This window comes from Gossypium hirsutum, chromosome A09 (genome assembly GCF_007990345.1).
Source record: "Gossypium hirsutum isolate 1008001.06 chromosome A09, Gossypium_hirsutum_v2.1, whole genome shotgun sequence".
Taxonomy (NCBI): Eukaryota; Viridiplantae; Streptophyta; class Magnoliopsida; order Malvales; family Malvaceae; genus Gossypium; species Gossypium hirsutum.
In genome coordinates this window covers 80,110,721-80,138,419 of record NC_053432.1, presented here as the reverse complement: position 1 = coordinate 80,138,419, position 27,699 = coordinate 80,110,721, and the positions used below count along the sequence as shown (strand labels likewise).

At 31.8% G+C, this 27,699-nt stretch overlaps 1 protein-coding gene across 3 annotated transcripts; it reads left to right on the top strand.

Moving 5' to 3' along the window:
• Positions 1 to 1,020: 1,020 nt before the first annotated feature.
• Positions 1,021 to 11,651, top strand: LOC107896538 (regulator of nonsense transcripts 1 homolog). Of its 3 annotated transcripts, none has more exons than XR_005901359.1 (29): positions 1,021 to 1,693; positions 3,154 to 3,405; positions 3,477 to 3,647; positions 3,761 to 3,811; positions 3,888 to 3,980; positions 4,135 to 4,230; positions 4,415 to 4,465; positions 4,554 to 4,672; positions 5,025 to 5,133; positions 5,220 to 5,342; positions 5,418 to 5,489; positions 6,111 to 6,182; positions 6,261 to 6,327; positions 6,505 to 6,647; positions 6,726 to 6,797; positions 6,889 to 7,017; positions 7,114 to 7,269; positions 7,447 to 7,560; positions 7,653 to 7,751; positions 7,831 to 7,908; positions 8,232 to 8,366; positions 8,499 to 8,573; positions 8,752 to 8,869; positions 9,065 to 9,435; positions 9,540 to 9,602; positions 9,684 to 9,755; positions 9,832 to 9,907; positions 10,122 to 10,253; positions 10,327 to 10,423. XR_005901359.1 is itself a non-coding variant. In XM_016821729.2 (29 exons), the coding sequence occupies exons 1-29, from the start codon at positions 1,202 to 1,204 to the stop codon at positions 10,817 to 10,819; spliced, it is 3,777 nt and encodes a 1,258-aa protein (XP_016677218.2). In that variant the 5' UTR covers positions 1,026 to 1,201; the 3' UTR covers positions 10,820 to 11,651. The 3 variants fall into 3 exon arrangements, 2 of the variants coding, with proteins under 2 accessions (XP_016677219.2, XP_016677218.2); XM_016821729.2 differs by lacking the exon at positions 9,832 to 9,907 and adding an exon at positions 10,685 to 11,651 and having other exon boundaries at positions 1,026 to 1,693; positions 10,327 to 10,443; XM_016821730.2 differs by lacking the exons at positions 3,154 to 3,405; positions 9,832 to 9,907 and adding an exon at positions 10,685 to 11,651 and having other exon boundaries at positions 1,025 to 1,693; positions 10,327 to 10,443.
• The last annotated feature ends 16,048 nt before the right edge of the window (positions 11,652 to 27,699 follow it).

Genomic DNA, 27,699 nt, shown 5'->3' with positions numbered 1-27,699 from the left:
ATATTAAAATGATTAAACTATATTTTTACTATCGTAAAAATATACAATTTAATTTCGGTCATCCAAAAAGTAATTTTCTGACATTGTTGATACCAATATATTTAAAGATTAAAAAAATAATTACCTCTAATATGTTATAGGCATATAAGTACTGTTTTTTATTGCCATAGTTTAATGTTAACATTGTTGATTGACTTAGATTCTATTAAATAAATTTTTTTTAAGAAAAATAACTGCATGGAAGAAAAAGATAAGAATTCTCCACAAATCCACACAACATAATTTCATGGCATTACTGGCCTTCATGATCCCATGTATGGCTAAGCCATCAATCAACGGATTAAGAGGTTAATTACGCTCAACACTAAATAAATAAATAAATCGATTGATTTTATTTGTTTGATAATACACGATTCATAAGAGGTAATTCTATATTGATATTAATCAAGATGTTTTATTCTGATAATAAATTAAAAATAACAAGATATCATATAGATTTTAATCCATATCCATTATATAATAAAATTCTATTATATTATTTGAAATATGTTGATATTGATACTAATTAAAAAATAAAAGGTGGAAAGGATAATACAACCTTTGAAAAAAAGAACTATTAAATAATACACATTAATAATTAAAATAAGACGTTTAATATTTTCAAACTACCAACATCGCCTAGAATATTTTATATATCTAATATACATTATCCCATAAGATATTATATCAGAGATCATCCTTAAATAATTAAAATTTAAAAATTAAACAACATAAATTTTAAATGTCAACGTATATAAAATAAAATTGGTCAGAAATTGATTTTTTTCCTTTTAAATCTATAAAATAAAATTGTCGGATAATTTGATTTAAAAAAAAAATCAAACAAAGTTAATCTCACGCGCATAAAGCTCCGAAAGGCTGAAAACCTGATACACCTCCCTCACGTGTCTGTTTAATTTTACAAAACACCAACGAGGGCCATTCTCACGTGCTATTCCATCACCTCTCTACGCTACACCAGGTCTTTCTTCTACGCGCTTCAAATTCTTCACAACGGCGTTTATAGAACTCACTTTCTCGAGCCGAAATATAATTTTCATCTCTTTCATTCATTCCCAGTTTCTCTGAGTTCGAATTTTTGTTTTCCCCAAGCCCCAACTCTAATACTAAATAGAATTGGGAATTTAAAATTTTTCCTTTTATGGAATCTCATTTCGAGACGGCCTCGCAACCCGATCCAGCCACAGATGCTTACACATTCCTCGAATTCAACACCCAACTCGAGTCCGATTTCGGCTACACGGACTTTCGAGACCCGATTTGTTCTTGGCCGACACCCTACGACGCCACCGCCGCTGATCGCTCCGGCTCCGACACTGCTGCCTCCTCCTCTCCCTCTAGTGCTTCAAAAGGCGCTGCCCGTGGCGTAAATAGTAATAACAACAGCAGTATTTGTAGTAGGACCGTGGTTGATGCGTTAGCTAATGGGATTAGTGGATTGAATTTCGAGGAGACAGCTGGGGATGAGGATGGTGGTTATGAGTACGGAAAAGCGGATTCCGTCGAGCACTCTTGTCGGTATTGTGGGGTTTCAAACCCGGCTTGCGTGGTTCGCTGTAATGTCCCTTCGTGTAGGAAGTGGTTCTGTAATTCGAGAGGGAATACATCTGGCTCGCATATTGTTAATCATCTCGTAAGTCTTCTCCTTTTATCCATTAGCTTAAAAAAATTGCTTATTAAGTTTAAATGGATATTACATTGGTGTTGATTTGCAAGTTGAAGATTTATGTTGAAATATGGAAGGCATCTGTTAGGGAGAGAGTGCGTTAAGTAGAAAGGGTGCTTTAATTTTAGGGTGTCGACTTTGAGGTTTTTTCTTTTCTTTTCTTTTTGGAGCTTAATGTAAGTGTATGCCGATTTAGAAACGATATGATTCGTATTAACTGTCTATGATACTTTTAGCGGTAAAATTTTCCTTCCAAGTTAATATATGCAGTCTTGAAGGTTTAAACTAGGTAATTCGGCTGGTGATTTTGACTCGACAATGAAATATGGTTCAGAAATGCATTAACAAGTTCATGAAATGATGGCACCATTTAGTGACTCCCCTTCCTCTTATAGGCTATTCTAAGATTAAAATAGTAGAGTTTCATTTGACTTAATTGAAGGTAATTTTTGTCCTTCATTTCCTTGAGGATGCTAGGCTACTACACTCCTGATGTTGATAGTTGGTACTGAGAGAACTGTTTTTTTCTTAAATAAAGGGATTTGCTATAAGGCAATCAGAACTCAGACATTTCTCTTAATATCTTCGGACAGATCTTTATGTTGGATTGTTGCTAGTACATGATTCTGCAGGATCTGTGTCAATATTTGTTGAAGGAAAGGGATAATATAGAATGCTATCAGAAGCCAGCCCTTCATCTAGAAATCATGGGACAGACCCTTTTTTCTTGTTGGAATTGTAACATGATTACCTTTTTGTTTCACTCTAGGAATTAGTTTTGTTTGATTCACTTACATGTTGAGGATCAGTGTTGATTGTTGCAACTGTTAAGCACACCTGTGCTTTTCTTATGCTTTAATCAAATCTGCTTGTATCTTGATATCCTTCTTTCACTGCCATGGTGTGTTCTCTCGCATCTACTGGTTTTGCAATATGACATGCTTGTTTGTTTGTTTTCTCTTTCCTTGTCCAAAATACATTGCAATCTTGAAACCAGAACATCTGACAACAGAAATTGCAACCTAATAGTGAGCATTATCTTACATGAACAAAAACAATTGTTTTCTGGTTTCTTCAGTCTAGGGATGATGCTGTGGGAAAATGGGCTTAAGAGAACTGGGACTAGATTTTGTGATTCAGTAAGTTTACATAATGTACCCTTGTTATTCTGTTTGAAAAAAGGTACTTCCTGGTGGCTTTGGTTTCACTGTGTTTGATAAGTTCCAATTTAGTTGTGTACTTGCCATTGTTCCTTGCATATATGCTTCTGTGCTCAAACCACTATTGCATCTGAGTTTCTTTTACTAAATTTATATGTTATTAACTAAGATAAATGGAGTATTTATGAACAAGTGTACTAGATTATCCAGTTGGAGATAGTCACTGGATACTGTTGATTATTGAGTTTGTTTTTTGTTCCCTTTTAGGTACGAGCTAAACACAAGGAAGTCTGCCTTCATAAGGATAGTCCTTTGGGAGAAACAATTCTTGAATGCTACAACTGTGGATGCAGAAATGTTTTCCTTCTTGGTTTTATATCTGCTAAGACAGAGAGCGTTGTTGTTCTTCTTTGTAGAGAACCTTGTTTGAATGTTAATGCTTTTAAGGACATGAATTGGGACTTGAGTCAGTGGTGTCCCCTTATTGATGATAGATGCTTTTTGCAGTGGTTAGTTAAGGTTGGTGTTTCTTTTATCATATGACAGTTACCTGTTGATTTGAGGACTTCCTAATTATTTCAATCTCACAGGTCCCATCTGAACAAGAACAGCTAAGGGCACGGCAAATAAGTGCTCAGCAGATAAACAAGGTAGAAGAGCTTTGGAAGACAAATCCTGATACTTCCCTTGAAGATCTTGAGAAGCCTGGCATAGATGATGAACCTCAGCCTGTGGCCTTGAAGTATGAAGATGCTTATCAGGTGCCCAGTTTTGCAATAATTTCATTATTTTGTTTTGCTTTCGTTTATTATTGTGAAAAGACAAGAAATTGCTTCTTTCCTTTGCAATAATAAGTTGATGATTTTCTTTGCAGTATCAAAATGTTTTTGCGCCACTTATTAAGCTTGAAGCTGACTATGATAAAGTATGTATAATCCTGTTCATACTTGTTATTTTAATATGTAATTTTCATGCCTAAATCAGATTTTCATTTTCGGCAGATGATGAAAGAATCTCAAAGCAAGGACAATGTCACCGTTCGATGGGATATTGGCTTAAACAAGAAACAAGTTGCATATTTTGTTTTTCCAAAGGTGCCTTACTTCTGTGATTTAGTAATAATTTTCACTTAATTTATTCCTTTACATAATTGTGTTCTTGGTTTATCCCTCCCCCGTCTCTCTCTTTATGCCAATGTCTATTGTTTTTAAGTTAATAAATATTAAACCTGATTTTGTGGTGCTGTAGGAAGACAATGAGCTGCGTCTAGTACCTGGTGATGAGTTGCGACTGCGTTATTCAGGAGATGCTGCCCGCCTAGCATGGCAGGCTGTTGGGCATGTGGTATGTGTCCTTTATGAGCTTGCCCATTTAATTCTGGTTTTGATGTATGCCTGTACTTATGTGATGTTGATTCTATGTATTGTCTGTAGAAACCTGATAATATTTTATTATATTCTTCATCAAGTTTCATGCATCTGGTGCACCTCTGAGAAATATACTTACAAAACTCTCTCTCTTGTTTCAGATCAAGCTAACGGCACAAGAGGAAGTTGCACTTGAGCTCCGTGCTAGTCAGGTAGTTTTGATATTTCTCTGTTTTGTTGGTTTATTTTGGCTTTTGGCAAGTACTTAAGAAATTGATGCTTATTTCTGTTGTGGTGCAGGGAGTTCCTATTGATGTCAGCCATGGATTCAGTGTTGATTTTGTCTGGAAGAGTACAAGCTTTGACCGGATGCAGGGGGCAATGAAAACATTTGCAGTTGATGAAACAAGTGTTAGTGGGTAAGTTAGATATTTTGTTTTCTTTGGACTTCCTTTTTATTCTAGATTTTCATGGCAGATATCTTCATATATTTTTTTATTTGCCAGTTTCATGTGCTAATATTTTCATTTTCTTTACATTCTGGGCTAGCATTTTTAATAAATCTATGAAGGAATTTATTTTTGAAGAATAAAAGGGTCTCTCTAAACGGTTGGCTTCATTGCTTTTATTCTGTCTTTATTAAAGGCAAATTTTGGCCACTCTCATTTCAACTGCCTTCTAGCATTTAAAACTTTATGTTTCTTATTGCAAATCTGTTGGACTTGAATTGTCAGTTCCTTCCAAGTAAACTAATTTGTTTGTTTCTTGCAGTTATATTTACCACCACCTTCTTGGCCATGAGGTTGAGGTTCAAATGGTTCGTAATACACTGCCTCGACGTTTTGGTGCACCTGGTCTGCCAGAACTGAATGCATCTCAAGTATGGCTGTTTGGCATCTGCTTGGCATCATATGATTTTTGTTAACTGTTTTTCACATCAAATTGTCTTGACCTTTTGTTGAACAGGCTTTTGCTGTAAAGAGTGTTCTTCAGAAGCCAATAAGCCTGATTCAAGGGCCCCCTGGCACTGGAAAAACTGTTACTTCTGCTGCCATTGTTTATAACATGGCTAATCAGGGTCAGGGACAGGTAAGAACCTAAATGAGATTGTTATAGTGCATATTTTATTTTGTCTCTAGATCTGATATTCCTTTCTCTTATCAGGTTCTAGTCTGTGCTCCAAGTAATGTGGCTGTTGACCAGCTAGCTGAAAAGATAAGTGCCACTGGGTTAAAGGTAGAGAAGTTAGATTCTGCTTGTGGTAATGCTAGTTGTGGTTAAAACTGTTTTGCCTTATTATTGTGGTAATTTTAGGGCGTTCTTAATCATCTTCCTTTTGCATGTGTCTTGTTCTTTAGGTTTTGGTTGTTACTAATACAATGAAAAAATTTGGAGAAAATGTACTGCTGTCAAAGAAGCCTTATTTAGTTTAAGCTTATTTCCAGTGTCATTCTTTTCTTTGTTATGATTAAATAATAAGAACTGTGATGAGTGTACTGTTTTCTTTTCTTTCTTTTTCCCCATTAAGTATCTTATTTGCACTGCATCCCTAGTTGTAGCTTGTCTACCTGTAAGATATCTTCTTCTCTAACCTAGTTTTAATGTCAGCTAACTATTGTGATTTTCAGTAGTGGATGCTTGGTGTCTCTTCTATTTTACATTTTTCTAGATGGGGATTGATGGTTGGTAACATAAAGCAATGGCATGTTTAAGGTTAAAACAAATTTTGATCAACTGCCAAGGTGCTTTGGAAGCTAGCAATTCTTTCAAAATTGCACTAATGTTATTAATTCTTTAAAACTTGTATTTATCTGTAAATGGATACTTCTTTGCCAATGTGCTTTTTTTCGTCTGAAGGTTGTAAGGCTTTGTGCGAAATCAAGGGAAGCTGTGAGTTCTCCTGTTGAACATTTGACCCTGCATTATCAGGTTTGTGGTGTCTTATTCTGCTACCCATTTCTGTTCTATATTTATTGTGTTGTTAATATTTGCTTTTACTCTATGCAGGTTCGACATCTTGACACATCTGAGAAAAGTGAACTTCACAAGTTACAACTATTGAAAGATGAACAAGGTCGGGATAATTATCCACATTGCCCTGCTTAAACTGGGATGAAAGAGAACTTCTCAATTAACTTACAGAGTGACAGTGAATGTGCATGTCTTGTCTGAAATTGAAAATGTTAACCTCCCCTGAACTTTATTTATCTAATGCTAAAACACCTTATTATTTTAACCATAAATACTGCAGGTGAATTGTCAAGTAGTGATGAGAAAAAGTACAAAGCACTAAAGCGAGCAACAGAGAGAGAAATATCCCAAAGCGCTGATGTCATTTGTTGCACTTGTGTTGGGGCTGGAGATCCTAGATTGGCAAATTTTAGGTTCCGCCAGGTTGAATACATCAGATATGTAGTCTTTGATAAACACTAAACAAATAAAGGCACTTACACTCTTTTTTCTCTTATTTAGGTACTTATTGATGAGTCTACTCAGGCAACTGAACCTGAGTGTCTCATTCCTTTAGTTCTTGGAGTGAAGCAGGTAATGGAATATCAAACCTAGTGAGACATGATTTGTCTTTCTTCCCTTAAATCTTTGTTGTTCGGTCTTCTAATTGGTAAATATATTTTAGGTTGTTCTTGTTGGTGATCATTGCCAACTTGGTCCTGTTATCATGTGCAAGAAAGGAGCTCGTGCTGGGCTAGCACAATCTCTATTTGAACGTCTAGTTTTACTTGGTGTTAAACCAATTAGATTACAGGTGATGTACCTATATGTTTGCTGGTTTTGCACTTCATGCAAGTGTGATTGCTAATGGAAAATACGTGTCTGATAGTAAATGTCTGTTCAATTTTAGGTCCAATACCGTATGCACCCATGTTTATCAGAGTTTCCTTCTAATAGCTTCTATGAAGGCACATTACAAAATGGAGTGACAATCAATGAAAGGCAATCATCGGGCATTGATTTTCCTTGGCCTGTGCCTAATCGTCCCATGTTTTTTTATGTACAGGTATTGGAACTGTGGTGGATAGTGTAATCACAAGACAAATTATCTTTGGTCTCCCGTGCATATTCTTTTTTATTTATCGCTGTGTGTGTGCCAGTGGTTTGGGAGAGGAACAAAAAGAGAACAATATCGTACTGTTCTTTCCATGGTTTTGCCTTGTAATTGCATAGTTTTTCTTAGATGGGACAAGAGGAGATTAGTGCTAGTGGTACATCATATCTCAATCGAACTGAGGCTGCAAATGTTGAAAAGATTGTTACCACATTCTTGAGGAGTGGTGTTGTTCCTAGTCAGGTGATTTTGTGGACTTAACCTTTTAAATTTTATTTTCAGATTGATATCAGGCAGTATTCTAACTTTTGATTAACTGTGTTGATATATTACAGATTGGGGTCATAACACCGTATGAGGGACAAAGGGCATATATTGTAAATTATATGTTAAGAACTGGTGCTTTGAGACAGCAGCTTTACAAAGAAATTGAGGTAATTTGTGGATTTGAATTGTATGATATTTGGCCATTTATGTAGTTGTATATTATCTAATTTGTTGGGTTTATATCAGGTTGCAAGTGTTGATTCGTTCCAAGGACGGGAAAAAGATTACATCATCTTGTCTTGTGTGAGAAGTAATGAACATCAGGTTGGTTAACATATTTTTTCAAGATGTGAAATAACATTTGAAGCATCTTCATTAATGAGTTTTCAATTTTGACTCGGTTTATCAGTCTTTCTGAATCTCAGTCTTATGTCAAACTAATATTCAATTTCTTCACTATTCATAAGTTTGTTGAAAGCTTTTCTTTGTGATATTTTTCATTTGTTTGATGGATTAACCTCTAGTTATGGTGTTAGTTCCAAGTTTAATACTAATATTTTAACCCTCTCTGTCCTCTCTCTCTCTATATGCTTTAATTATGAAACAAACTAACAAGCTACTTTTAAACTGTTCTATAAACTTTTTAGGGTATTGGATTTCTAAATGATCCCCGCAGGCTTAATGTTGCCTTAACACGTGCTCGATATGGTATTGTAATTCTTGGAAACCCCAAAGTTCTTAGCAAACAACCTCTGTGGAATGGTTTATTGACACATTACAAGGTAGCTTCCTGATTATTTTTGTAACTATGCTACTGCTAGTATATGCAAATGTTAGCGTGAACCTTAGTGTTCATTGTGCCTCAGAGAAACTCAGTATCCTGCTTGCTGAGCCCTTTCTGCTAAGTTTTGCAGGAACATGAGTGCCTCGTTGAAGGACCCCTAAATAACTTGAAGCAGAGTATGGTTCAATTCCAAAAGCCCAAAAAGGTTTGTCTATGGAATGAAAGGATAGTAGGATAATGCCTGTTATTTGTTAAAATTGTAAGCTTTTTCTTTTGCATGGTGCCTCTCCCAATTTATTTTTAGTTATTAGATGTTGAGGCTAGTGCGAGTTCAAATGTGTCTTAGATGTTGAGGCTAGTGCGAGTTCAAATGTGTCTTATAGGTGTACAACGATCGAAGAGTTCTCTTTGCCCGTGGACCTGGGATTGTGCCTAATGATAATTTTGCATCTGCTGCCTCATCCAGTCCAAATGCGGATAGAAGAAATAGTCGTGCTCAGGGTAAGCTCTTGAGCATCTTGAGTTTACAACTTATATGCCATTTATAGCATTACTTTTGGGACATGCAAGTGATATGTCTTGTGCTGACATGCAGAAGAACAATAGATTATGCCTTTTTCACATGTATTATTAATGTTGATGGAGATTATTCCCTGCTTATAATATAGTGTGAGCCTTCCCATGTTGCCAAAGCAGGTGCGTATATGCCTCCCGGTCTTCCTAATGGTACTCACAAGCCTGGGGTTCAACCTACCAGGTTCGAAATGCCCCAGGTTCCTCTTCCACCATTTCCTGGTCCTCCTTCCCAACCTTATGCTATTCCAACTCATGAAGCTGTACTTGGACCTGTGGGAGCTGTTCCTCAGGTCCCACAACCTGGAAACCGAGGCTTTGGAGCTGGATGTGGTAATGCTGGTGCTCCAATCAGCAGTCGTCTCCAGCACCAGCAAGGCACACCACAGAATGCTGGAACTCTTGGGTCTGCTTTTAACTTCCCTCCTCTGGAAAATCCAAACGGCCAGCCATCTATGGGTGGTCAATTATCTCAACCTGGATTTGTGAATAATGTTTGTACTTATATCTTTTCCATATTATTATTGTTCTACTTTTTGTGTCTTAATACCGTCTTTGACTTCATGGGACTGAGTATGTTTATTATTATCTTTTAAAGATGACAGTCCAAGGGCCAAACCAATCATTACATGATGGATTTTCAAGCGGGGTAATGTCCCAGGTATTTTATTTTTGCAGTAATCTTTATCATTTATTCTATAATTGCAATTTATGTTTATTGGTTTATTTGAATATTCGACAGGACTACTCGGGTGATGACTTCAAAACCCAAGGCTCACATGTTTGTTATAACTTTGCTGATTTTTCTACACAGGTATAGGCTGTTGACTTATATTTTTATTGTATCAATAATATCTTCTCAATCCCGTTTGACATACATTAGTTAGCAGGGTTTGGTGGTATTTGACTGGCATTTATGCCAAGCCTCAATGTTATGGTCTAAAATAAGTAGAAGGGAAATAGAAGGTAAAGTTCAAACTTTCAACTAAAATGGCATTGTTGTCGGATGTTTCCTTAGAGGAGATTAAAGCATTAGACAGTCGTTGAAGATGTTCAGAATAATCTGTTTCCCATGAGTTTTTCTCTTTGTAATTTTTCTGTCAATAAAACAAGAAAGTTCCTTTCGGTGCTTGACTTCTGGTTTGACAATGTGGGTTGCTTGGTTATGATTCATGTGCAGGTTTCACAGGGTGGGTATGCTGCTGATTATTCCACACAAGGAGCACAGAGTGGCTTTCTAGGGAACTTCCTAAACCAGAATTCTCAAGCTGGATATTCTCGTGTTGGCACTGGAAATGATTTCATGTCTCAGGTTTGCTGAAATTGCCATGGTGTAATTAGTTACTTTTTCCCGGTTTTCTTCTAACGGGATTCTATTTTTGCAGGAATACATGAATCGTGGATCACGAGGGCTGTTTACTCAGGTTGGCTTTAGTGACCCTTCACAGGATGATGCATCACAGAGCCATTGTGGTGTGAATCCCAACCAGCTTCAGTCTCAGGTTGCTTCTTGTACTATCGCATATTGATAGGGAATTATTGTCTATAAAATTATCAAGCTTGCAAGATTTTAAAATTCGTTTTCTAACTACAAAGCAGCCCAGATATTCTTGTGAATTTGACCTGCTAGTCATTGTCTGTCGGCTAAAAATCTGTTGCGTATTTTCTGACTTCATTTTTGGGATACACATTGACCTTTTAAAGTTCTTTTTCTGTGTTAAATCTATATCTATCCATTTGCAGGGTTTTATGAATTCTCTCTACTCCCAGCCCTTTGCTCAGTTCAACAAACAGCCACTAAACTTGCAGGCTTCTCAGCAGGGACATGGCTCCCAAACCAGAAACTTCAATTTAATGGTTAAGAATAAGGATGCATAGGCTTTAACAGGTTATAGTATTTACAATTAGCAACTTGGTTTGCGCTGCCCTTGTGTGCCCAAATATAATCCCAATCTGAAGTGTAAAATATTTGCCGGTTTGAGGTCAGTTTTTGAGTTCTGCCTATATCCCCATAAAATGATTCCTGATGGCAGGAATAGCTGTAATTGAAGGGTAATATATGGCAATGGGGGCTATATGTGAACACATTGGCTGAGAAAGAAAAAGGATAACCCCAGATACCTGCTTGAAGTTTTGCATTGTTTCGGAGAATGATTATTGATTCAAGAGAGAGAACCATTACATTGTAAGGTTTTTCTCGAAAGGGTTTGATGATAAAAGACTCCAGGCCATAATGACCATTGATTTTTCAGGTTAAACCCGTCTGTAATAGACACAGAAGCATTTTAGAGGTGAAAATATTTTTATATAGTATGCCAGGAAAATCGCCTGTCCCTTTCAGCTCAATGACATGTAATTGTACTCCTTAGTATAGGTCGGAAAAATGTTTGAAGTGGTTCATAGTGCTTGTAGACATTACTGGTGGTATTAAAAAAAAAGGTTGGTCATGGCTTTGATGTGAGAAATTGGGTTTGTTTGACAATGGAGTTGCTCCCCATAATATGTAGAATGACAGCAATGTTTTTAATGCCATTTGTTTGGACTGATGACTGCTTCTGGTATTGTATTTCTTTTCCATCTAGTTTTTGGGTTTTCCCTCAAGGACATGATGAACTCGAAATGAGGCAGGCATTTCTTTAATTCCAAACTGAAGTCACTTCAGATGTGGATCGTATGGATTCAGTTCAGATATTTAATTTTTTTTATTTTATTTTATCTGGATATGTTTGTATTCGTATATGCTGATATTATAAGTATTCGAATATTTGATATCCAGGTGCACGGTAGAATTTGTTTTTTGTTAATAATAGGTTCAAATATTTAATTTTAAATAAATCAAGACCAAAAGTTGATTTACCAATCCATGTCCTCAAATAGCTTACATGCCCTAAAGTAAATTATTATATATAAAATATAATCGTTTATTTAGTTTTTATGATGTATAAGATTCATAATTTATTAAATAATTATAAATAATGATCTTTAAAATTTGTTTTATTGTAAAACTATATAATTTTGTAATAAGAAAAATAAATAATGTTCGTAAAAAAATCATTATCTAAATTATAAATATATTTAAGATGAGTTATAATTCTCATAATAAGTTGATTACAAAGAAAACCTTAACTTATGACTAGATGAAATAATTGCAAATGTTCGGATTCAAATATCATTTCTGGATGCATGAAACTACAAATGGCGCTTCCAATCTATTACTTATTAAGTATTAAAAAACCTTTTTTTTATTATTATATATAATTAGAGCTACTTATGGGTTAAGTAGTTTATTCGGCCAGTTTCACTCGAATTTATATAAATTTAATTTAATGTATTTTATATAATATTAATATAAAGGGTAATTTATAAAAATAGTCACTTTTGTTTGCCTCAGGTTACATTTTAATCATTTATATTTGAAATGTTACGTTTTAGTCACTTATGTTATTATTTTATTACGAAGTGATCACTCTACCGTTAAGTTCCGTTATCTCTTTAACGGTAATCCTACGTGACAGTCCAACTAGATTTTAGATGTCAACTTCGATTTCTAAATGGGATGAAAATAGATTTTTAATTAAAAATTTAATTAATTAAAATTTTTAAACCTAAACCTTAACTAAAAATCTGTTCATCTCCTCTTTTTAATTTTTCTTCAGTCTCTTCTTTTTTTCAATTTTTTTTCATTTGATTAGAAAACTATTATTAAGATCAAAATAGTTGAAATCAAATTGACTGCTTCATAAAGATAGATTCAATGGAGAGTTCAAGTATGTCTTCTTTGCAATCCTCTATCTCTTTTATTCAATACTGAAAAACAAAAAATTAGATTTTTTATTGTTTATTGAAAACCCTAAATTAAAATTCTTGATATGAATATTAACAACTAAAAGAATTTCAAATAAAAAAAAGAGATATCCACAAAGGGATTGTGAACAAACAAGGCGATTCAGATCAGAAAAAATTGGATTGAGAAACTAATTATTCAAGAATGTGAAGAACTGGAAAATACAATGATTAGGAACAAAAACGATTATCATCTTCTTATTTGTCGACAACCACTTCATTTGAAGTTTTAGAACATAGATTTGTCGGTGAAGAAGACATATTTGGATCCTCCATTTAATCCTCTTTTGTTTTTGTACGTGAATAATAAATTTTGATGATAATAGCTTTTTTAGTCAATTGAGAAAGAAAACTAAAAAAAGTGGAGATGAACGGTTTTTTAACTAAGATTTAGGGTTTAAAATTTTTAATTAATTAAATTTATTTAATAAAAAATCTAATCTCATACCTTTAGGAAATCCAAGTTGGCACTCAAAATTTAGTTGGACTGCCATGTAGGATTACCGTTAGGGAGATAACGGAACTTAATGGAAGAGTAATCATTTCGTAACAAAATAATAACATAAGTGACTAAAACGTAACATTTCAAACATAAGTGACTAAAATGTAACCTGAAACAAACAAAAGTGACTATTTTTATAATTTACTTTAATATAAAATATATTTTATTATTTTCTACGTAATAATATTGGTTTTTTTGGATTCACCAGGCTTGAACTTGTTATTATTATTTTTTAAGATCTAGCCTTGGCCAGCTTAAGCTATAGACAGATGTAACTCATAGACTTTTTTTATTGATTCATATAACTCATTGATTTTTTTATATATTATTCCTAATAATCATAATATAAAACAAATACTATGATATAATATTAACTTAATAGAAAAACATACAGAATCCATTAACAAGCTTTATCTAGATTTCAGGGACATCGAAACAAAAACAACGGTTCCGGCTGTTTGTACTGAGTTTTTAGATTATATTTAGTTATTGTACATATAAAATAACTAATCAGAGTGGCGCAGCGGAAGCGTGGTGGGCCCATAACCCACAGGATCCCAGCTCCTATAGAAATAGGCTCTCTTTCCTTTAGTCTTAAAAAAAATAAAATTACCATTTAATCTCTTAACTTTTTATGAATTGAAGGATTTTATTTGTTTAAGACTTTACAATTTTAGAATTTCACCATTTTTATTTTAGTATTTGAAGCGAAAAAGAAAAGAGGCTAACTGCCTGCCGCTGCACATTTCAATAATGATACAAAGGTAATGGTTTTAATATTATTTATAAAATAATGTTAAAATGGTAGTTTTAATTTTCTCTACATTTTTATTAAAAACCTTAATGTAATACATATTAGGCTCACCTATTTTGTTGCCACCGAGGGCAAAGAATCTCTATTATTCACCTACTCTACTCAACAAACAATAAATTTTATTAGACTATATCATAATCCAATTTAAAATTTAACTCATAAAAAGTTTATTTATATACATTTTTTAAGATTTTTGGAGAAGCTGACACTTTTTTTTTTCATCTCTTTCTTTATCAGATAACTGTTTTTATTTTTCCAAACCTAAACCGTCCAGATGAATTGACCAACTCAACTACTAGTTAAATCTTTTTCAATTAAACTATTAATAAAAAAACTTTTTTTTTAATTTCCTAAAAAAGCAGCCGAATAATTTAAATTAGATATATAGGAAGGAGAGAAACAAAAAACAACAACAACAACAACAAAAGCAAAGATTACTTGGGAGGAATGCCATATTGCCATGCCACCTTAAAACAACTACAAAAGCTTACAATAGAAAATAAAATATTATTTTTGTAATATTAAAAGGAACTGAATGTTAATAAAAAATAAATAAATTATTTGTACACCTTTCTTACCACGTCATCTATGTTCTTACCAATTAAAAATAGACACGTCATTATTTTTATATCATTTATACATAGTAAACTTTTTCCATCACAATATTCACGGTAAATCCAACATCAAATTTATCTAATATTACTGAGTGAAAATATATATCCAACACTTTGTCGTATTTATTAATTTTTTTTCTTCTCAACTTATGTGTTGAATTTACCTATTTTTCCAATTCCAAATCCAATTACAACACTAAAAACTCTGCTTTATTTAAATTAAGGTTATTTTTGTATTTTCTTCATTATATTATTTTTATTCTATAAACATACATGATTAGCTTAATATTAAAGAGCTTCAGACCTAGTTGTTCTTTGTTTTATTTTATTTTATGAGTTTTCTAAACCCTTTTTTCTAGTTGACATAATATTTGAAGTTTAATTCTGTAAGTTTGTGAGATCGAATTGCTTTTAATATTTCTTTGCTCTTTAATATCTGCATATCTTCTGATTTAATTACAATTGTTTAGATTTGTTAAATATTCAGTCGATATTTGATAACCTTAAAGTGATTGCATTGTCAATTAGATAATTAGTTGATGGATGGATTTCTAATATTGATTACGATTGCATGATTATTTGTGTAGTGTGTGCACTTATTCTAACTTAAATAAACTCCGGCAGCATGTTTGTTAGTTAGAATTAGGTCCCTTCCCTTCTTAAGGTTAAATTAAATTCTTAAGCGATCATTAAATGATTGTTTGTCAATAAAGAAAGTAATTAAGATGATTATTTTGATTATTGAGAAAGTAAAAAGAGATGAGATTACTAGACAGTCGTCGATGACTATAATCAACTTATTAAAGAACATTGAAATTCATTTTTACCGGGAATTTATACTACTCGTTTATTTCCTTATATTATTTATTTTTACTTTATTTTATTTTTTTAATTTTAACCACGCTTATTTATTTTTATTTTACTTGCTCCTTTTTTGTTGTTTTCTACTCTCTTTTTTAAAGTAGGTTTTATTTTTCCTGGCTTCGACAACCATACGACAATGCTGGATAAACTTAATTTGATGTTGGGTTTGCAGGAAACTTTTGATGGATTTGAGAAGATAATGACTTTAAAATTTTATTATGTATAAATGAGATGAAAATAATAGAGATATAAATATTATGGTTGAAAGAATCTATGAAATAATTTCACAAGAAATATTTATGTGCAGGCGTTAGGGAGACACACGTGGGACCAGACTATTGTTCCACGTGGATATTCAGGTTATTGTTACTTGCCTCGCAGTTTGAGCTAGAATCCGATCTTTTTACCGTGACCTAAGTTATGTATTGTATATATACGTGTTAATATTTGAAGTAGCCAACATGCTCAACACTTTTTATAACGTCTTGCTCTAACGCCGCTGCATCGAATAACGAATGTTATTATTAGATTTCTTGAAAATACAATATATACATTTTAAAATATTACAAATGTAATTATAATATAATCATAAGTAAATAATTATAAATATATATTAGAGCAATTATAAAATAATTTAAATTGACATAAAACACAAATAGACGATAAATAAAATTACAATTTTATTTCGGTCCTTAAAAGTAAGAAAATTTTTATTTAGGTCTTTTAAAATTTTTAAAATTTAAAATTTGTAAAAGTAAAATTACACTTTGAACTTCTTAAAAATTATAAAATTTTGATTTAATCTTTTAAAATTTATAAAGATATAAGCTATTAAAATGGTAAAATTATATTTATTACTATCGTAAAAATTATAATTTAATTTCGACCTTTTTAAAAGAATTTTCTAACTTCAACCTTGCAATATTTAAACTTATATTTTTTTAAAAGAATGAAATATACTAAACACTTGTTGATAGTTCGTTTATTTTACTATTTGATATTAAGTTAAAGAATATTTAATGTAATAGAAAATTCTCTTTTATAAAAATAATGATTTGAATGAATCTTGTTAATGGAAAGAAAATGGAGATTTAGAGAGGCGGAGATGATAAGCTCGGTCGAGAGAGGAGATGAAGTTGGAAGTCGAGGTAGTTGTCATGTCTTCTCTATTGATTATGGAGAGGTATTTAAAAAAATGTTTGCAGGTCACGAGCTCTCTTTGATTGGCCATCTATCACTAGAGTTTTATTATGTAGATATTAATTAAGTTAATGACTTAGCAACGGAATTGAAGGTAGGGTTAGAAGTGTTTATGAGTCAAGTTGGACTCAACTAAAAATTTAGGCTTATTTGCTAGGCTTGGCTTAATTCGGCCGACTCAGATAAAAATACTAACACAGGCTTGAACCGGCCCACCATTATTAATTTTTATATTATTTTTAAATACATATAATACATTAAAATATTAAAAAATAAAAATAAATATTTTCCAACAAATTAAAAATAAATTTTAAAAAAATATGTATATTGAAATAACACTAAAATAGATGCAATTTAACAAGCAAATGCCTGTAAAATAATAACAAAATTAACGAATGCCTTTAAAATAATAACAAAATTAACAATAAAAAAATTTTATACAATATGTAAATAATAACAACAACATAATAGTAACATTATAGTAAAATAGAGAGAAAACAATGAAAACATAACATTAAAAAACAAAACAAAAAAAGTAGATTTTTTTTCCTTTAGTGAACTCGGTCCGGGCCGGGAAAAAATGACTTACTCAAGGCTTGACCTATTTTTAAAACAGGCCTTATTTTTTGTTCATGTCTATTTTTTTAACTGATATTTTTGCCCAAACTCTCTAACATTTTGGGCGAGCCTTCAAGTCGAGCTGAGTGGCCCAATCCATGAACAGATCTAGACAATGTTGAAGTCAGAAAATATTTTATGAGACAAAAATTGAAAAGTATGATTTTATAATTATACTAATTTATGATTTTCTAAAAATTAGAAAGATTACACAATAAATTTTGCATTTTGGGGGAGAGGACAAGGTGACTACCTGCTCCTCCTCCCGCCCCTAACAATAAGTGGCAATAGTCTTATCAAGCAAAACTCAGATTAATGAAGCGGTAGAGTTTGGCCGAGCCCTACTTTTTGACTTGATGTATTGTCTAACGGAGCAATCTCTTTGACCTAATATATCAAACAAATTTTGTATAATCCAAAATACGTGCTTGTACTTTTTATTATTATTATTATTATTATCAATTTCTTCATTTTATTTATTTTCCTTTTAAAGTAATATCTGACTCAGTTGCAAAGAGAAAGTTAGGGAATTAGTAAGGGCTTTGACCTTTAAAAGTATTTTTTTTGTTTAAGGTCTCTAAAAATAATAAAATTATAAATTAATTTATAATAATTAATTTATAATTTTGTTATTTTTAATCCCTTAAAAATAATGGAATTATATATTAATAATTACATTTGAATCTTTTAAAAAATTTATAATTCATCCACCCCCAACAAAATTGTTGGCTTCATCCTCGCTCGGTTGCTGTATTGTTTATTTTAAACATATTAACATTCACCTAATTTTGTATTACAAACTAGAGTGAAATGCCTGAAAAATCGTTGTTTGAGCATATTCAAAAAGCTTTATAACTCTTATTTAAGTATTTTAAAAGATTTATAATTCTTAAAAAGTTTAACTCTAATTCAAATATTTAAACTTAAAAAAAAATTTAAAAAAAAAAGAAGAAAAGAAGTAAAACAAGTCAGCATACCCCATTTGTCTATGCACCCATTGAATCGAAAACAAACAAGAGAATCGATTACTTGTTCATTTCGACTTGTTTTCTAATCTCTTAATTCTATTCTAAACACTGTATCATTAAATCACATGCATTTTTTATTGATTGAGTCGAGAATTAAAAAAAAAATTGATTAATTGAAACTTAGGTTGAATTTGTTAAATGTTATATGTATGTGGACCTCCTAACAAATAAACAGTCTAGTAACTTTGAAATTATTTAATGATTAAAGAAGAGGAAAGAATAAAATTTGTTGGCTACACAAAGAATCAAATTCGGAAGACAAAATTTCATATAATAAATAAATAAATTAGGTAGCCCACTAATTTCAGGTTTCGCATCGACTAATTCTAGGGGTCATTACAACGGCACTCACAGATTCAAGGAATCAAACAACAAAATAATATTTTTTTCCTTTTCTAAAATTAATTTATAATTTCTCAATTTTATTCAATTAATTATTCAAATGTAACTATATTTGTAATTATAGTTAATTTATATACATCCAACATTCAAATACCTAATTATAGTACACTGTCTATAAACCAAAGTATAGCTAATTGGGATTAACCCATTCAGATGAAATTTGGATTAGTATTATATTACATAAACATTACTAGTTTTAAGGTGAATTATTCAATTTTTTTAACAATATCATTATATATTTAAATCAATTTACTTTCTTTTGACATTAATAGTTCATCGGCAAATATTCAAGCGATTATCTTGAAATAATTTTCTTTTGAAAATAACAATAATAATAAGATATGGGGGGTGCTTTTTTCTTTATGGTCCTTAGTTTTACCAAATCAATGGGTAAAGAAATCTCGTTTTCTTTATGAATTTACCCATTAGATGGCAAATGAGACACGAATACCTTTGTTGAAAATGAAAAGCCAAAAAAAAGTAATTAAAAGTTCGAAACATACATATAAACGTGTCAATAAGTAGTAATATTTCTATTCAACATTTGATGCATAAAATTGTACATCTTTTCAATCGGAATCCGAGTGATTCGGTCATCATGACTTCACAAATTTATAAGAGTAAATCCTAAATAAATCAAATTAATTTATTGAAAGATTATATATTACCAAAATCTAATATAGTATTTATTTTAATGATAAAATTATTGAAATATAATATTATTTGGATTTTTTATTCTTCAATTAATTAAACATGCAATATTAAATTTGTTAAAGTTCGAAGGCTGTCTAAAATATGAAAAGTTTGTATAAAAGTAAGGGAATTGAAAAATAGGTTTTGAGAAAATAATAGGTTCGTTTAAGATACATATCAAACTTAAATTTTAACATTCGTTGCTTTGAAAAGAAATGAGTGTGTGATAATTTCATAATTGAATTGAAACCCAAACCCAATTGATATTTAAATTAACTCTTTTTATATAGTATAAATTATTAGTATGTTACATAATAATATTGTTTTAGTTTTACCTCTTCAAAATCGATGTAAATAGATTAATTATATTATTAATATCATACATAAAAATGTTTTTTTAGTTATAAAATAAATTATTAATATTTTTAAAATAATTTAATAAATCGAATAATTTAAATTACAATATAAATGTACTCGAAAATGAATACAATGTTTGAGCAATAATTATCAAACTTTACGTATTAAAATCTCTTAATTAATTAGTTTAATATAATAACAAAATATAGATATATGAAAGACATCTTACCTCAACACTTAATTCTTATTTTGAATAAAGGTATAATAATTATATTTTGAAAAATCATGAAAAATATTCAAAATAAAACACCATGTAAAATTACATTACATGCCCCTAGGCTGGATTAAAAAGCAAAAAGATGTTGGTATTTTAAAGGGAAAAAAAGGTAAGTAACACTAAGCTGACAAAAGGTTAATTATTCTTTTGTTGTATTTTTAATATGGATGGGCTAAGATTATATGAAGCGGCCTAATTAATGTTACAAAAAGTTACAACAATGTCATTAAAGTCTTTGTCTAATATAAAAAAAAAAGAAAAGAAAAGAAAAACCCTTGTGATTGGAATCAAATCTTTCCACTTTACAGTAATTAAAATAATGTGTTAAAATCTTTCATGGGTTCTTTAAATTAACTCGTGCCATCATGCACTATTATGATTCATGATTCGTCCCATGTGAGGCCTTTGTTCACCTATAATTAACACACATATGATTCATTTTTTTTATATCTACATATTTACATATAAAATTTATTTGTTACGAATAAAAGGAAAAGGAAAATATAATTTAGTCAAAGGTGTACCCTCTGTGTCAGGGTTTGTTCCTTCTTCTCCTACAATACATAAATCTGGCTCCATTTTTCTACATCAATTAATTTAACTGCTCACTTCATTTGTATTAAATATCATTGACCGACTCACTAGGGTACTCCAAATTTATATCTTCGGTTCAACATGGTAAAAGTCTCATTATTCAGAGTAGGTAAACATTAAAAATTTTAATATTGACATAATGTTAAAAATTAATTTATATATATATTTCAAGCGCACAACAGATTCTCTCGAAGTTTATGCTTGGATCTAGATGCATGATCACATAAAGGCGTTAATCAATAAATAAAAAGAAAAAAGGCGTTCATCGTAAATGCAACCTTAGCGGTCGATTCTGAGGACTAAAACAAGTTGGTGGCGTAGGGGATCGCTGCTCATTGCACCGTCAAAATTGAATACTGCCTTCACTTACAGGGTGAGTAATATAATTAATTAAAGATTTTGTCATGTTATTAAGGTGCCACGTGGAATGGCATGGTAGATCAATGTGTTTCAGTGGTGACAAGCACTAAGCCACACGTGTACAGTAGCAAATCTCGGGCAGGTGAACCAGTGGTGGGCTGACCTAGATTTTCGGGCAACTGGAGCTCTGGTTGGGGAAACAAAAACCTCGGAACAAACGCCGAGGTTAAAGTAATGACCGCATTCATTCATTTCATTCTGCCTTTTTCTTTATTCATTTCAGGATTAATTCCAAAAAACACCCCCATATTATCACTCAACTTTTTTATTGGGCTATACATTTCAAATTATTGTAATTCAGTTCTCAAATATAAATATTATTATATCAATCAAGTATTTCTATTAGTTTAGTATTAATTTAGACATTAAATGCTAGTTTAGATCTAATACAATATATTTAAAACTTTAAAAATAATATTATTAGGTAGACAGTTGCAAACTCTGAAAAGATTAATTTTTATAAAATTTAAAAAAATTATTTTTTAACAAGTTACATAAGTAAATTTAATTTAATTTAATTTAATTTTAAAAGTTTGAAATTAAATTAAATTATAATTTAAGAATCTTTAAAAGGATTAACTCTCATGTTTATATATTTTACATAGATATAAATTTTTATTTTAATTTTTAGAATGTATTAGTCAGTGTATTTCTCACTTTTTGTTAACAATGAAGTAAATGCTAGTGAAGTTTTTTCAAAATAAAATACAAAAAACATTAATTCTAAACAAATCCAAAAATGGACGGTAAAATATTAATATTTTTTTATATATATTTATTTAAAAATATCAAAGGCAAAATAATAGCATCATCAATGATTAAAACAAAAAGCAAAAAAAAGGGAGAAGGAGTGGTCCCCACAATCGATGTGTTTGGGAGGTGGGTCCCGCCGAAGTTAAAGTGAGAGGAAAAAAGCGAATAAAACGACAAAAGAATAAGAGGGAAAAAAAAAGAGCGAAAGCGAGTGACGTAAAGAAGTTGGAGTGAAAGTGCACTGCAAGGAGCAATCAAAACCGTCGATTTTTTGCAATTGGGGGTAGTGTTTCTAAAATGTCGTACTTGCATCTGTGGCGCGTGGGCTACCCCTATTTTCTGGTACTAGTACTTTTTCATTTTTGTAAAAAGGAAAAAAGAAAATTTGATGATTAAGATTTAAGACTCTACTATTTTGAACTGAATTGATAAAGACTTTTTCTCCGAACTTTGTTGAAAACGGGCCATTTATCTTTTTTCCCTATGTTCTAAAACCATGTTAAATGATTAAATGCTTTTATTAAACTAATTTAATAAACCTCGAGTCATATATTTTAATTTTTTAAATCTAATTATAAACAAAACTGAAAAATATATTTCTCTATTTTAATTTTTCATAATTTGATATTTAGATTTTAAGAAAATCAATAAATTAATCTAACCTTTTATTTGTATTAATTATTAGGAAAAATTAGGGAGAAAAAGCTTCTTCTTTTTCTTTTGCAAAATAGGTCACGAAAATAGATCGATTTTTTAATATAAAAAAAAGAAAATAGATTACTTTTGGAGAGAAAAATAGATCGATTTTTTAATATAAAAAAAAAGAAAATAGATTACTTTTAGAGAGAAAAGTAGAATATGTTTTCTGTCAAAAAAAAGTTTTTAGCTGACATGGCTAAAGCATGTATTGGGAAAAGCACTTTTCAAAAAATGCTTTTTACAAAATGTTTTTTTTTACATATCAACTCTTTTGGTCAAATAGTTAAATGTTTAACGGTTTTGTTTTTAAGTCTTGGGTTTGATTATTCTCCTAGTCTCCTACTCACTATTATTTTTTTCATGTCATGTTTATCTCTCCAAAAATGACATATTTCCGTAAATATAGAAAAAGAAATAGCTTACTTTGCATATTTTTTTCTACTTTTCCCCCTAACTTATCATAATGTATTGCATATAAATTGTTGAACTATTAATTTTTCATTCAATCAATTAATGATAGTGTTTAATAGTATTACCTAATTTATTGCATATAAACTGTTGAATTACTTTCTCACTTTTATCAAGTAAAGGGATGAAGTACATGCTTAACTTTAATTTTTTTGATACCCCATTCATGTTATGACATATAACAATCCTAGAAGGCATCTCAACAGTAAACATGTCACTAGCAAATTGAGAGGTCACTTGTGAACTCATCCTCTCGGGATGACTACTCTGACAATGGATGACTCAATCTTCATTAGGAACATGAAGTCATTTGGTCATCAAACATCACGTGGGTTCAACTGCTTCATCCCATCAGAGTCAGAACGAATGACAATATCTGTCGTGTCATAAACATCCTCGTCCCATTGAATGCATCCTCTCAAGCGCTTTATAATGATGGCTAGATGACAAGTCTTATAAATGCCCTCGGGAAAGATGAAGAAAATATCGACCTTAATAGAATGTCAAGCCTATGCTTTGCCAACATACTCTCCACCTTTACGCACTCTCCATAACCTTCGACTCTCAATCTCGACTAGATGAATCAACTTCCATAGCAACCACTCTCCTCTCTTCAATACTCCTCTCTTGTTATACATTGCATCAACAATTTTATTATTAAAATTTGTTTTATTTTTTATAATAATTTTGAAAATCAAATGTAACACCTCCTAACCCCAAACAGTTACCGGAACGAGGTTATGAGGCATTACCGGACATATCAGACAACTTACTAATAATTTACAATTATTAAAAATTTTCATAGTATAATATAATAATTGAGTCCCTATCTTGAATTCTCAAAGTTCAAACACGTATTAAAAGTAGAACTGGACTTGTTCGAATATTCTAATTTTTTTATAAAAATTTCGGCAGCATTTCTGCTTATTTTTACCTAAAACCTCCTGCAAATTCAAACTAAAACAACCAGCACCAATTTTTCACATTCATATAACTAATATTTATATCATTAACATAATTTCAACTTAATAACTATCATAGCATCATTCAAAATTGATTAAAAACTTCATTCATTTAACAACTTAATGTTCATGTATCAAAATATCATATACTTTTCTTACCATTTCATTTAACCATCTAAATCTTATAATTCAACCTTCACTACCCAAAGTAATATGCATATTCAAGTAACTATATAACACCTATGTACATGCCACCTTTACCCAAAAGAAAAATATACATCACCAAATTTGTGTTGGAGTCGAGAATGTTCTGGATGCTGAACCGGGACACTTGACTTCTACTAACCTGCGCACGGAAACAACCGTACGCTGAGTATGGATATACTCAGTGATATTACCATAATTCAAATTATATCAACAATAGTAAAAACATAAATATTAAAATACCTAACAATTAATGTCATATGTACTAATTCATAAATCAATGTATAATCTCAAACTTAAATTTATATCACTTATGAATATACATTTCATACTTTTCTCTTATTATCACAATTCCAATTTCAATTCGTAATTCAATTTATTTTTCTCGTTTCAATGCCTCAAATTCACATTTCAATTTTTCACCCTATTAACGTAACCCGGACTTTGGCGGATACACGGATCTAACCAAACACACCAATATGGCACCCGGTGCCTCATCGGATAGTTCGAAGTAATAGTTGACACCCAGTGTCTCATCGGCCTAGCCGAAGTAAAGTTGGTACCCAGTACCTCATCGAATCTATCCGAAGAAATATAGTGACACCCAGTGTCTCATCGACTCGAGGTCGAAGTATCCCTGAACACTTCCAATCCTATGGCATGCCAACTATATCCGACTCAGCCCGACTAGTTAATAGGGTATTCAATTCACTTTCTCAATCCTATATCACTTTCAATTCACAATTCAAATCACCAATCATTTTTCAATCAATACGCTTTTCAAATAATTACATATTCCAGAATTCACTTATTCAATTTAATCATTTTTACTAATTACTCTAAATTAAGCTAAATTTACTTAATTAAAACCTAATTAAACACACTACTAGACTCATAAATATTTTTAATAATTATTTTCGAACTTATTTCACTAAGACGGAGGCCCGATAACACACTTTTCTGGTGCCCACGGATTTTGGGTTGTTACATTTCCTCCCCCTTAAAAAATTTCGTCCTCGAAATTTTACCTGAAAATAAGTGAGGATACTGCGATCTCATAGTTTCCTCTGGCTCCCACGTTGCTTCTTCTACACTATGGCTTCTCCACAGTACTTTTACCAAAGGGACTCGTTTGTTTCTTAATTCTTTCACTTCTCGAGCTAGTATTTAACTGGTTCCTCTTCATATAACAGATCTGGTCTAATATCAATGTTTTCAATAGAGATAATATGAGATGGATCCGATCGGTACCTTCGTAACATGGAAACATGAAAAACATCATGAATTTGTTGTAATTCCGGAGGTAAAGCTAATCGGTAAGCAACTGGTCCAACTCTCTCTATAACTTCATATGGTCCGATAAACCGAGGACTTAACTTTCCTTTTCGGCCAAATCTTAATACTTTCTTCCAAGGAGAAACTTTGAGAAACACTTTATCTCTAACTGAATATTCAATGTCCCGACGTTTCAGATCAGCATAAGATTTTTGTCTGTCAAAAGCTGCTTTTAATCTCTGTTGAATCTTCTTGACTGTTTCTTCTGTTTCAATAATCAATTCCGGCCCAATTATTTTTCTTTCATTCAACTCCGTCCAACATACTGGTGATCTACATTTTCGACCATATAACGTTTCATACGGAGCCATCTGAATACTAGATTGGAAACTATTATTATAGACAAACTCAGCCAGTGGCAAATATCGCTCCCAACCTGCTTCAAACTCAATAATACAAGCTCGAAGCATATCTTCTAGTACCTGAATTACCCGTTCGGACTGTCCGTCAGTTTGGGGATGAAAAGCTGTACTGAAACTAAGTCTAGTACCCAACAACTCATATAACTGTCTCCAAAATCTCGATGTGAACCGAGGATCTCGATCTAAAATTATTGATATCGGAATGCCATGTAGTCTAACAATTTCTCGAATATACACGTCTGCAAGCTTCTGCAACGACCAATCAGTCCTGACTGCTATAAAATGTGCTGATTTGGTAAGTCTATCAACTATCATCCAAATATCATTCTTTTTGCTTGCTGACAACGGTAATCCCGTAATAAAATCCATCGTGATACGATCCCATTTCCATTCAGGAATATTAATAGGCTGAAGCAATCCAGTAGGAACCTGATGTTCTGCCTTTACCCGTTGACAAGTCAAACATTTACTTACAAATTCTACTATGTCTCTTTTCATCCCTGGCCATCAGTATAATTCTCTTAAATCTCAATACATTTTCGTGCCTCCGGGGTGCATAGCAAATGAACTATCATGAGCTTCTCGTAGAATCAACTTTTTAAGCTCAGAAGTATTTGGAATACAAATCCGATTTTGAAACCTAAAGCATCCACAATCATCAATACTAAAATTTTCTGCTGTGCCATTCTGTACCATCTCTCTTTTCTTCAATAATTTGTTATCCTCCAACTGAGCTGATCTAATCTGATCAAACATTACCGGTTTTACTCTCAATTCGGCCAAAAGACTCCATCCTCACTGATACTAAGCCGTGCAAACATTGCTCTTAATTCAATTACAGCTTTTCTGCTTAATGCATCAGCTACAACATTAGCTTTTCCCGGATGATAGTCTATAACACAATCATAATCTTTCAGAAGTTCTATCCAACGCCTTTGTCTCAAATTCAATTCCTTCTGAGAAAGAAGATACTTCAAACTCTTATGATCAGTATAGATGTAGCATTTTTCACCATAAAGATAATGTCTCCAAATCTTCAATGCAAAAATCACAACTGCTAACTCAAGATCATGAATGGGATAATTCTATTCATGTGATTTCAATTGACGAGATGCATAGGCTATTACCTTTCCATCCTGCATCAATACACAACCCAAACCATTCAAAGAAGCATCACTATACACTACAAAATCTTTACCCGATTCTGGCAATGTCAAAATTGGTGCCTTGGTTAACATTCGCTTCAATGTTTCAAAACTTTTTTGACACTGATCATCCCAAATAAAAGGAATATTCTTCTGCAGTAACTTGGTCATCGGCAAAGCTATCTTTGAAAATCCATTTAAAAATCTTCTGTAATACCCAGCTAAACCAAGAAAACTACGTACTTCAGATGCATTCCTCGGTGCATTCCATTAAACAATTGCTTCAATCTTTTTCGGATCAACTCGGATTCCATCTGCAGATACTACATGTCCCAGAAATACCACTTCTGATAACCAGAACTCGCATTTACTGAGCTTTCCATATAACTATTTCTCTCGTAAAGTCTGTAGCACAATCCTTAGATGCCGATCATGTTCTGACTCTGACTTTGAATAAACCAATATATCATCAATAAAAACCACCACAAATTGATCTAAATATGGCTGAAAGATACGATTCATGAGATCCATAAAAGTAGCTGGGGCATTTGTTAACCCAAATGGCATTACCAAAAACTCATAATGGCCATACCTCGTACGGAAA

Coding starts and splice junctions, on each gene's coding strand:
- LOC107896538 (XM_016821729.2), top strand. CDS start 1,202: ATGGAATCTCATTTCGAGACGGCCTCGCAACCCGATCCAGCCACAGAT. Junction 3,981..4,134: donor CATATTTTGTTTTTCCAAAG/GTGCCTTACTTC, acceptor GTGGTGCTGTAG/GAAGACAATGAGCTGCGTCT. Junction 7,909..8,231: donor TGAGAAGTAATGAACATCAG/GTTGGTTAACAT, acceptor TAAACTTTTTAG/GGTATTGGATTTCTAAATGA.